We start from the raw sequence: 12,202 nt of genomic DNA, 5'->3' as shown, positions 1-12,202 counted from the left end.
TCTTTTGCTTTTCCCCCAAATCATTTGTTCCCTGCCCTTGTGTTGTTATTGCCTTTCCAGAACACAACTAGCTGTCTGTCACAGTGGAGGACTTGCCCTGACCTCCCCCTTGACCCCCTGACCCCCAAGGACTGCTGACCAAGACCCAGGATCCTTAACTCTCCAATCTGGGCTTGTCTTGATGTGGATGCAACAACTTTTCCAACTGTCCAACAGAGAGAGCTCCCCAGCATTAACCTGGGCTGCCTTGTAAAGTAGTGAGCTCCGCATCACCAGAGGGGTATAAGCCCAGGGTGGAGAGCCACTGCTGGAGGTATTACAGAAGGGACTCCCGATGTTATGAGGAGGCTGAACTAAGTGGCTTCTGAGCTCCCTCCCAACTCAGAGACCCCATGGATATTTGAATCACTTCACATGAACAAAAGAGCATTCCCATCACTGCTGCCCCATCTTTCACCCAACAAAAGATGAGGTGAAGTTGCTTCTGTTGTTGTCTCCTTAGGTCAGCTGAAGCTGTCAATCGATGCCCAGGACCGGGTTCTGCTGCTCCACAGTGAGTATGGGGCCAGGCGGTGAAGGTTCCCATGGGCCACCCAGAGGATTTTACACTTTACCTGTCTGTCCATTTATCCATTTGTTTGTCCTTCCACCCAGCACACATGTAGTTACTGAGCTTCTTTCGTGGTCTTTGCTGCCTGGACTCTTCTGTTTAGCCCAGCAGGCCCTGCCTATCTCTCCAGCCTGTGTGGCCCTTGCTGTTAAAGTCTCCCTGCACTGCCCCCTCTTTTCTTTTTTTTAAAGGTTTTATTTATTTGAGAGAGAGAGAGAGTGAGAGAGAGAGTGTATGAGAGGGGGGAGAGTCAGAGGAAGAAGCAGACTCCCCACTGAGCAGGGAGCCCGATGCGGACTCGATCCTGGGACTCCAGGATCATGACCTGAGCCGAAGGCAGTCGCTTAACCGACTGAGCCACCTAGGCGCGCCCCCCCCCTTTTTTTTAAAAAAAGATTTTATTTATTTGACAGAGAGAGACAGAGAGGGAACACAAGCAGGGGGGGTGGGAGAGGGAGAAGCAGGACCCTGGGATCACGACCAGAGCCACCCAGGCGCCCCTCTGCACTCCCTTTTCTGTCCAGTTACATGCACCCCCTTGAGGGCATCATGCTTGCTCATGCCTCTGAGCCTCTGCACCCCACTGTCTCTTGTGCCTGGAGTCGCCTGCCTTCTTTTTGAATTCCTTTTGAAAAATAACTCTCCCTCCCTCTGATTTTGCAAGAAATGTGCCTGCCTTCATCATCATTAAGGCTCAGGAAGGAAGGCTTACTTTGCTTCATTTTTTTCCCCCTTCAGGAATCACCCTCCTGACCTACCTGAGTATGTTGCTTCCTCCTCTGTGTCCTTCACACAGCCCTGACTACACTGCGTCACTCTGGGCTGTCCCGGAATGCAGTGGGGGCAGGAACCATGTCTGCCGCACCTGCTCGGGCAGGGGGGAGGGTGGGCAGGGAGATCCGGGGTTTCCTCAGGCCGGGAACCTGCCCCCCCCCGTGACCACGCCCTCAAGAGGAAGGACGCACACAGGACTGGTAGCTAGGACACCAGGCAGCATAGACCAGCAGGCGCCTGGGGTCCTCCGGTCCTGGCCTTGGGGGGCCCAAGGTGACGTTCCCAAGGACCAGCAGAGGAGGGTTCTTTGCAGGCCAGAGCCTGACTCCAGCTGTGCAAACAGATTTTGCAAAATGCATCTTGGCCTCCACCACTTCATTTGTCCTGCATGGTTTGCTTTGGCTTCACCCCAGTCGTAGGGCTCTTCATCCCTTCCAGCCTGTTCTCTCTCCCCTTTGGCTTCACAGGCTTCATGCCTCAGACTACAGGAGCCCCGTCCAAGCCAAACCCTAGGCCTCAATCCCCACTGAACAGAAAAGAAAAGAGCAAAGAGGCTCCGCTTCTGTCTGATTTCTGCAGACCACAGGCAAATGCTTACATTCAGGATCAGGCCTGCGCCTCACCTGCCACCTATCCCTTGCCTTTATTATTTTTTCTCTAGCAAACCTTCTTTCAGCAATTACGTGCTTGCCAGGCCCTCTCCTCAGCACTTTAGACACATCATCTCATTCAGCCAGCACACCTTCATGTGAAGTGGGTGTCGTGATCCCTGACCCATTACGATCACTCCTCCATTGAAAAATAGCGAATTCAGTGGCAGAGAGACGAAGCCACTTGCTCACACTGTCCCGTCTAGTAAGTGCCGGAGCTGGTATTTGTGCGGGTCTGTGGCCCCAGGGCCCCGGGCCCGTCTCTGGACCCAGGCTTCTGCCTGCTCTGCCATACCGTCCCGCAGTCCCAGTGCAGCCGACGGGGCAGGGTAAGTTCTCCAGCCTGGCCCCTCCGTTCCAGGAGGTGGACTCGGGTGGAGGAGGGAGCACCGGACTGGGAGTCAGGAGATAGGGATTCAAACCCAGCTCTGGCTTACCCATCGCTCTGATTGCTCTGTGACTTTGGGTGCGTTTCTTACTATCTCTGGGTCCCCCTACAGTCTCATCTTTCCCATTAAAAGAGGGGTTAAACTCGATAAATTTGATGTTCTTTCAGCTGTAAGTTTCAAGGAATCGAATGCACCCTGCAATGTCTCAGTGAGGGTGCTGCCTGTGTGTGGGAGATGGTGGGAATGGACTAGACCAGAGGGGCTTAATAGCCAATGGCTGTTACGCACATTAGGGGCTAATGATAATCCTTCCTGCCCAGGCACCCACCCCAACATTTCCATTCTCTCTTTAGTTATAGAAGGCAAAGGCCTGATGAGCAGAGAGCCTGGCATCTGTGATCCCTACGTGAAGGTATATGATGAGCTGGAGGTAGGGAGGTGTGTGGGTGGGGGTGATGAGGGGCCATGTCACTAGACTGTGTCCCAAGGTCTCAGCACATCTGTGGGCTTGGGGCCACTCGAGGTGGCAGGGACCACCTCATTATTTGGTCATTAGGCATTTATGAGATCCAGTGATGAGGTGCTGAGCTAGGATAGGCCCTTCCCTTAGCCCAGCTTGGTCCCTGAGGCTTCCTGCAAGAGCGGGAATCTTGTGGGTGATCTTGGTCATCCACACAGGTGAGCACTGTGAACGTGTGGGTGACAGAAATCCACAGATGATCCCAAGCCCTCTCATGAAAAGCAATATTCTCACCCCTCTCCCTGGCAAAACCAGAAGCAAGATAGCCAGGTTTGGGTGGTGGAGGGGAGAGAGTGTCTCTGAGGCCTAGAAGATCCATCTGAGTGGGGCCATTGCAGTGAAGACAGAGGCCCCACAGGGCAGAGGGCCTACTTCCAGCCAGAACCAAAGGCCAGGCACCTCCCAGAGTGTGGCAGCTGGGATGCACCCCTCTCTTCTCTCCCAAAGCCCCCAGGCTGGTCATAGGCCCCTGTGGGTGAGGACTTGGGCAGGAGCAGAGGCGGGGGAGGAGCAGCTCAAGGGCGAGAACATGGATTTAGGGTCTTGGCAGAGGGAGCCTCTGGTGAAGGGAGCACCGAGCAGCTGCGGGGAACTTAGGAGAGAGGCCAGTGCTGAGAGGAAGACCAGAGATGGCTGAAGTACACGCCATCTACGGCTGGGCCTGTGGCTACCTTGGTGTGTGGGGCCTTCTCCCGGCCCCCCGGCCCCCCGGCCCCCCAGCCCCACATCTGATTCTAGCGCCTCGGCGGGGGCTTCCGTTTGTCTCCCGGCCTCTGACTGAGGACTGCAGTCTGTCCTCTGCAGAGGCTGGTTTGAAGGACACCGGGGAGGCCTTTCACCTGGGGGCTGGGCAGTCAGCTGCTGGGCTTCGGTGATTCCGGAGCCACGAGCCATCATCTCATGCTTCCTTTTCTCCAATTCAAGATTTCTTTGATCCCTGAAGATAATCGACTGCGTCGCCAGAAGACGCAGACCGTCCCAGACTGCAGAGAGCCGGTCTTCCGTGAGCACTTCTTCTTGTAAGAGTCTGGTGCCCTCGAGGGGGAGAGGGAAGGAGTGTTTATCTGGAACCAGCTCCGTTTGCCAAATCTAGAAGTAGATCTAAGCAGAAAAACAGTGACTTCTAAAGGATGTCTGTGTTTTCTCGTTCACTTGTGTCCTTGCATCCCTGGCACCCGGCCCGGCAGCGAGGTCCACAGTGATAAGGTGTCACTTGGCTGGTTCTCACAACCAAAATGCCCAGCCTGAGGCTGGCAGCCCCTGACGAGGAGGCATTTTCCCACAGGGCCTCGGGCCAAGCCTTCTCTTTCAGTAGAAGAAATTTTCCAAGCTGAGGGATTCCCCCCACCTTGTAAAACTTGCTAACCACCCCGGGCCTCAGCTTCCATCGTTGTAAAATGGGCTGATAAGAATACTGACCTCGGAGAACTGACCTGTGAATGAAACCGTGTAATGCGATGTCAGCTGTTTGTTATTATTATTATTATTAATTATTATTATTATTTCCCCCCCCCCCCTGAACTCTGGGGCCAATGGGAAGGAAATGGCCATTTGGTATTCTGTTACTGAAAATTAAGAACACTTTGTTTTTTTTCAAACTAATTTGCTTATTGTAGAAAAACAGATTAGCAAAGAGAAGAAAAGAGAAAACCCCTCGAGCCCTACTACTTATGACATGTCTCGGCTTATTTCTTTTCAGGTCTTTGATTTGTGTGGGTGTGTATGTCTGTGTGTGTGTAGGTGTTTACAAAAATGGAATTGTTCTGTAATATTATGTGGTAACCTCCCTTTTGTCCTGAACAAGGTAATTGAAACTCTTTTATGTATGTGAATACTCACCTCCCACCCTATTGGTGCTTGAGTTTCTTTAACCAGCTCCTTATGGTTGTTAGGTTATTTCTAAATTTTGCAATTGTGATGAACTCTGTGGGTCCAGCCTGGAGCTCGGCCCTACTAACACTCTGACCATCTGGTTTGCCTTGCAGTCTCATCCAAGAGGAAGATGAACAGAAGCGCCTTCTGGTCACTGTGTGGAATAGGGCGGGTGACTCCAGGTGAGGGGAAGCACTGAGCTGGAGGGGAGAGCCTCTTCTCGGCCCCCAGGGGGCAGCCAGGCGGCCAGCAGGCACCAGTTAAAGCCTGTGGGATGAATGAGTAGTAGTGGAAACACTAAATCTGAGAGGCCGCCGCTCGCCTGAGTCCCCATCGCTCCAGACAATGTGGAGGACCGTGTTATCAGGTAGTATTTGCTGTGGCCTTGGTATCAACAAGGCATTGCTTTGGCCCCCGGGGACGCCAGCCAGCCTGCCTGTGGCGTCTGCTCTCAAGGTGCCCACTTGTAGGAAGGGACACCAGGTGCTGCCTAGACACCGATTACAGTAACAATATACACACGCTCAGTTCCACAGGAGTAGAAGCTCCTAGAAAAATAGGCCCATTTCTTTTTTAGTCATCACTGTACCCAATGCCTAGCACGTAGATGTTCTGTAAATATTGTTTGAATGGATAAAAGACTGAATGAGTAATAAGGATAGTAAGTATGGGAAGAGGGAAGTTCCTTGTGGGCCGAGGTGATCAAGGAAGGCTTCCTGGAAGAAATGGGATTGTGAACTTGGGGCAGAGATCAAGAATAAGACAAGGAGAGAAGGTTTTGCATGAGCAAAGGCAAGAGGCAGGAATATGCATGCTGGGCTCAGGCTGCCATGAGGAGGCAGCATGGGAGGTGTAGAGGTTTTATGTGGGAATAGCCAAACAGGCTGGTCTTGCATGCTGCGCGGGACGCGGGTGGCCGGATGTGGTCCTTAGCATGGGCTTTAGTCCAGCACAGGGGAGGAGTGCTGGGTGAGGGGGAGAATCAGCTGCTCAGCAGAGGGGGTAAGAGCAACTGGACTGAGTGCCGTGCCCGCTGTGAGCAGCAGGGGCTCATTCACCTGGGGCAGCCGAAGGAATCTGGGGGACCCTGTGGCCATACATTTGTCAAGCCATCATAGAACCAAGTGGTAATTGGAAAAGTGCCTCAGTGAATGAAAATCCGCTCCGTTCACCAGCTTTGACTGGGAAAATATTTTGGGGTTGAATGCTTTTTAGTATCTTAAATTTTATAGCTGGTATGCTTTTTAAAATTGAGCCTTATTCATAAGGAAGAATATTTCTTTTAATGGAGCATTTACTTTTTCTCATGGAACTTATGGTGCTGTAGGCCTCATTCATTCAGCTGCCATTTCCTGGGTACCAATGTGACAACATTGGTCTAGATGCTGGGGACACATGGGGTCAATCAGAGACTCTCCTGCTCTCGAGAAGATCACTGATAGGGACTTGGGGGTGTGGGTGAGAAGGAGGACATCACATTGATAATAAGCAACCATTTACTGGGTGTTGACCACAAGCCGGGGGTTGACAGTGCATTATCTCATTTAATTCATAACTCTTAAGAGGAGTATGTTTTTGCCTAAGTTTTCAGAAGAGGAAATGGAGGGTAAGAAAGGGAGTCACTTGCCCAAGGTCACATGGTCAGTAGGCAGTAGAGCCGGGATGGGGATCCAGGCAGTTAGACCCCAGATTTTCACTCTCAACACTATGCTGCTTCCTGGGGTGCAAGCAAAAGGACAGAAGAAAGAACCAGCAGAGTATAGAGGGCAGGGCAGGGCAGAAGTGGGGAGGGGTCTCCAAACTCCCTGGCATTGCCGGAGGGTCAAGTACAAAGTAGGGGCCAGCTAGAGATAAGATGAAGAGGTTGGTGTAAGCCAAATCAGATGATTCTGTAGGTGTTCTTTGGAGCATGGGCTGCCTCCTAAGGCCAGTGGTTCTCAGCCCTGGAGTTGCATCAGAATCCCTGGGATGCTTGCAGAGAACATAGATTCCCAGGTGCCATGTCAGATGGATTCAGTCCGATCTTCATGGGCAGGGCTGAGGGAGCTACATTTATATAAGTTCTCAGGGGAACCTCATGCCGTCAGCTTGGTGTTTGGGAAGCTGGCGGTGAAGAGATACTGAGGGGTGTTGAGCAGGGGAGAGGCAGACGCGTGTTCTAGATCTATCATCCTGGTAGGGCTTTGGAAGGCTGGGGAGGAGCTAGGAGATCGTTGCAGTGATCGGTGAGAGAGATGCTTTAGGGATGGAGAGGAGGGAGGCAGACCTAGGACAGATTTAGGAGATTAGATTAATGGTACTTAGTGGTGGTTTGGCTGTGAGAGCGGCGGGTGAAGTCAGGGGTCATTCCTGGGTATCAGGTGGTGTCCCCAACCAAACCAGCATGCCTTGGAGGGGAAGGGAACCAGCTTTGGGTCCCCCAAGAAGGAGGGGCTGGAGAGCAGTCGGATGGGAGCTGTGTAGGGGTGCCTTGCTGACACAGAGCCCAGAGGGAGAGAGAGCTCTGTGCCAAGGTACGGACGTGGGAGCCATGACCAAGGCGGTGGGTGAAGGAGGGTGGACTGCCCAGGATGACAGTGGGTGACAAGCCTCAAGGGTCAGAATCCCGTCTTGGCAGGAAAGCCTGAAGAAGCCCGAAGAGGAGTGCCAGAGAGACGGAGGGCGTCTGGGGAGCCCACAGGACGGAGGCAAGGAGGGGGCAGGTGCTAGAGGCATGCGCTGTGCTGGGACCCGCCACAGAGGTCTGCCCTCCTGTGAGACCAGGGCGAGCCCAGCAGAGGGCAATTCATGGGTTTTGCAAAAGAAAGTGAGGCCAGGGGGGAAAGTGAGACAGCACCCTGCGGGGCAGTGCGACAGAGGCTGTGTCTCCACTTGTTGCCTATTTTGGGAAAGTGAGATTCCTTATTAAACCCAGCACAGTGGAGCTCGTGGTCACAGTCCCGATCCAAAGCTCAAGAGGGACAGAGCAGGCTCAGGCAGGCCTGCTTTGGAGCAGGTGGCCCCTCCGAGGCCGCCAGCGCCACGCAGGGACACGTAGGGTCGATCCCTCTCCGAGCCAGAAGGCCTCGGAGCCGGGGGAGGCCGACGGAGCAATCGCAGGAAACTTCCGCCCTGCGGAACGCTTTCACTTCGCGTTGTGCTTCTCCAAAGGACGGACATGCAGCTTAGCAACATCAAAGACCAGTACAGGAGGAAGGAAACAAACATTTGCTGAACTCTTCTCTGTGCCAGGCCCGTTACATACATTATTTCATTTCATCCTCATAAGCAACCTTGGGACGATTTGGAATTATTACTGTCCCTCCCTTCGGAGAAGAAGAAACCGAGGCTTATAAAGGTGAAGGAACTTGCGTGAGGCTATTAAACCCTGAATGTCCACTGTGTGTGGACCTTGCATAGCATATTCCATGCATTGTCTAATTTAATCCTCACAACGCTGTGTAAGTAGGTAATAGGGCTGTCGCTCTCTGGCAGGTGAGGACACAGAGGCACAGAGAGGTTAAGTAACTTGCCCGAGCTAATGCGGCTAGGAGGTGGTGGAAACAGGATTCAAATCCAGGCAGCCTGGGAGTTGACTGTCCTCATGCAGACAATAAATGACTCCAAAGCTATACTCCTTCTATGACGCACTGTGTCAGTACCCTTGTTCCTTGGGGCCTGGGCTGCTTCCTCTGGGCTGTTTCCCAACAGAAACAGATGTGGTTTTACATAAATCATCCAGGTGAATGTGTGGCAGTTACATTTTGTAACTGATAGGAGATAAAAGGGAAGCCTCTGTTTCATGACTTCTCATGATCCTTCCAGTGATGGCTGTAAACTCGTCTTAGGGGGACAAGGTGGTCTACAAAGACGTTCTGGGGGAAACGCTGGGGGATGTCACCTCATCGTGGTGACAGAGTGGGTGCTGAGGGGAACCAGGCCTCAGGGCAGGAGATTTGGCTTAACGCCAACGTTGCTACGAGACCTTAGGTAAGTCTCTTCCCCACTCCAGGCTTCAGTTTCAATTGTGAAATGCAGGAGAGATGCTAAGATTTCTTTCAGCTTTCGGGTTCTGTGAATTTTCAAGAAATTTTCAAACAAAAAAAGCAAAAAAAAAAAAAATTTTCAAACATACGTAAAGGTAGAAGATGTCATATAATAAGCCCTCATATATTCATAGTCCAGCTTCATCCATCAGCTATATGGCCAATTTTATTCCCTCCATGCCCCCACGCATTCTCCCCTCCCTCCTCCAGTGGATTATCTTAAAGCCAATCCCAGACATCATCTCATCTCCTCTCTATATATCTCTCTAAAAGATGGCTTAAAAAGACAACCACAACGCCATTATCATGCTTGACAATTAAGAGTAACTCCTTAATATCATTGACTATGGAACTCAGCTATTTAAAAGTTTTGTTTGATGATACGGTGAAGGCCCCACTGAAGCTTCTAGTATCAATGATAGCACTTTCAGAACCTGTGGCCAGAGAACAGTCTTAGGATTGTAAGGTCACACCCCACGCTAAAAAAAGAACAAAACACACATCGCTTGAAGCACATAATCTTTTATGCGAAGAGTAGGAACATTTATGGAGAGTCTGCTTGCTGTGTGTCATACCCTGTCCTGGGCATTCCAAGTCTTCTCTCGCCTTTGATCTACTTTCCAAATGGGACCTCAGTGCGAAGCACAGTGCCATCTTTGTTAGAAAGCTTGTGACCCAACACAGGGAAAGAAAAAAAAAAAACAAATGGAAAAATATGTGTTCAATTTAAGCCATCAAAGTAAAAATAAATGGAGATTAAATGCTGTAACCCTGCAGCAGAAATAGTTTAAGGCCCCTGAGAAGAATGCATTTTCTTCTGAAAGTTCCCTGAAAAGAATGCATTTTCATTTTGCAGTGGGTCTCTTACGCTCTGCTCAAAAGGTAACCGAGCCCAGTACTCTTCGCCACGAGTGTTCCATGAAGCCTTACCTCTGAGTCTTTGTACTGGCTGTTCCCTCTGCCCGCAGTGCTCTTCCTTTTCCTCTCTCTGGCTTAGCTCTTCAGGCCCTCTTCTGGCATCTCAGCCCTCCCAGAGCTTTCAGCATTTGTTGCCTGCACTGTCCATCTGTCAATCTCGCCCTGTCAGTGATATCCCTTGTATCGCTCTCTTGAATTGCTATTTACATTCCTGCAAATCCGTCTGCTTTCCTTAATGCTGCGGCTCCTTGCCCAGGGCCTGCCAACCCACCACGGGCATGATGGGTTCCTGCATTTGTCAAGCCTTCACTGAGCGCCCGGAGCCCTGAGCTCAGGGTTTAGCATTGAAAAGTCACCAAGGCTTGGCCCCTGAGACTTCGCGCTCGCGCAATTCTCAGGCAGCCTCCAGGGTAAGAACTAGTTTCCAAGTTTATAGGCTGACCGACCGGTACATTGCCGGGTACTCAGATTATGTGTAGAAGAAGTCTTTCTTCCTCCAAAGATTTTTCAAAAGCAGGCTTAAGGAGTAGCTAATTGAAGAACACTTAGAGAGCGTTTCCTGCTTATGGACATTAATTGTGACAATTTACTTGGCCTGAATTAGCATGAAATCATTGGAGGCCCCTTAGCAGGAAGCAAAGCTCATGTGGACTATTAACCATTTAGCATTCTCTAAGCCCCAGGGAATGAAAATTCCACTTATTGAAGAGCAGCGGGGAGAGGCAGCCTTTATTACAGCTAAAGCATCCCGCTTGGAGATTTAGAAAGTTAGAGCCATACCCGGTGTGATAGGAAAAGTGTGCAAGAAGGAAGTGTGAGCACCTGGATACCAGCCGGGTTGCCCTTGAAGGTGTTGAAAAATAGAATCAAATTGGTGGTAAGGACTTTGGCGAAGTCTTGACAAGGCTTTTCTGGAATGGCAACTCAGACCAGGGTCTGCCGCTCGTGATGGTCACTGTGGCTGGCCACTTCCCAGGAGGGAGGAGTGTTGTTTCTGGGGGTGGGCTGGGGAGATGGATGTGGAAGGGTCTCTTTACTGGGGGTGAGCGCACTGTTCTCTTTGGGTAGATTTTTTTTTTTTTTTTTAAAGATTTTATTTATTTGACAGAGAGAAACACAGCGAAAGAGGGAACACAAGCAGGGGGAGTGGGAGAGGGAGAAGCAGGCTTCCCGCAGAGCAGGGAGCCCGACGCGGGGCTGAATCCCAGGACCCTGGGATCATGACCTGAGATGCTTAATGACTGAGCCACCCAGGCGCCCCTCTTTGGGTAGATTATTAATATGGCCTTGTCTGATGGGAGGGGGCAAGGAAGAGGGGGAGCCGGAGTGCCCAGGCCACAGGAAATGAGGGCAGGGGAGGGAGCAGGGGGAGTAGCCGAGTGACAGGAGGTGGGGAGGCACTCTCAGGTGCAGAGTGTGCCTCTGAGGGCCAGGGGCACCAGTTCCGAGGATCAGTCTCTAGTGCTCGGCAGCCCCGCCCCTCACTTGACTTGGCTGCCTATGAGAAGCCAGTTTTGTTTTGCTTGGGACCGTCAGGTGGTAAGCTGCCACTCTTTCTGGAGAATGCAAACAATATTTATTTACAGAGACCTGGTCCACTGGTCCTTGACTGGGGCAGGCACAGGCGGGTGCCCTGCAGGAGTCCTGGGATAGCTTTCTCTAGACTCACAGGTCTGGATCCCACCTCGGACTTACTGTGTCCGGTCCCCAGGGGCAGGCTCTGGGGCACAGGATTTGGGTGGGCTCTTCAGAGGGTTCTGTGGTGCACCCTCAGCTAGAGCCCCTGGCCTCACTCAGGCCGCCCTGGACCAGGTTCTGGGGAGGCACACCTCTAGGGTGTTCACTACCCGTGTGGGCGGCTCATTCCATCTTTGGCTTTGCTCTTGTGTCTTCTACAGTATTTGCTCAATCTCTCCTCTATGTGGGTCCCTCAGATACTGAAGGATTATGCTTCCGTCTAAATACTCATGTTGTTTCTTGGTTAACAGCTATTAAACCAGTCTCTGGGGCGGTCTGAGTTGGGGATGCGCTAAGAAAGAGGACAATAGAAAAATGAAAAAGCGACTCTAGTGCTAAGATAGAGAAAGATATGGTAGAATAGAAGTATTTGCAAATATAAAGATATAAATACTGTTTTTCTTTTCTGATTACAAAAGTAGTGCTTGTTCCCTGTGAACACTTGAAAACACTGAAAACCCAAAGAAGAAAACAAAAACCCCTCGAATCCCACTTACCAGAGACAACCATTGTTAATATTTTCGTGGGTGTCTTTCTCATTAAACTACAAATTTGTAAACTACTTCCTTTTCTCTCCCAGTGACAAGATTATTTTTTTGAATTTCATTAACATTAGCCCATGCCATCCTTACTGAAAGCTGCCTTGTATCAGTCAGTCCCAGATTAGACGCTGGGACTCAATGGTGATCAGTCTTCCGGAATTTTGA

General features: G+C 51.1%; 1 protein-coding gene across 4 annotated transcripts in view; it reads left to right on the top strand.

Annotated features, from left to right (window-relative positions):
• RGS3 (regulator of G protein signaling 3) overlaps nucleotides 1-12,202 on the top strand; it is a 117,577-nt gene that overhangs the window by 13,295 nt on the left and 92,080 nt on the right. For all 4 annotated transcript variants that reach the window (XM_081803402.1, XM_081803406.1, XM_081803404.1 and 1 more), the window contains 4 exons: nucleotides 503-553; nucleotides 2,777-2,835; nucleotides 3,868-3,962; nucleotides 4,929-4,997. In XM_081803402.1, the coding sequence (XP_081659528.1) occupies nucleotides 503-553; nucleotides 2,777-2,835; nucleotides 3,868-3,962; nucleotides 4,929-4,997 (274 nt within the window). Of the gene's footprint in view, nucleotides 1-502; nucleotides 554-2,776; nucleotides 2,836-3,867; nucleotides 3,963-4,928; nucleotides 4,998-12,202 lie in introns of those variants that run through there.

The sequence above is a fragment of the Leptonychotes weddellii genome, chromosome 14 (assembly GCF_054177405.1).
Source record: "Leptonychotes weddellii isolate Sample4059 chromosome 14, ASM5417740v2, whole genome shotgun sequence".
Lineage (NCBI taxonomy): Eukaryota > Metazoa > Chordata > Mammalia > Carnivora > Phocidae > Leptonychotes > Leptonychotes weddellii.
This window is presented reverse-complemented; position numbering and strand designations above follow the sequence as displayed.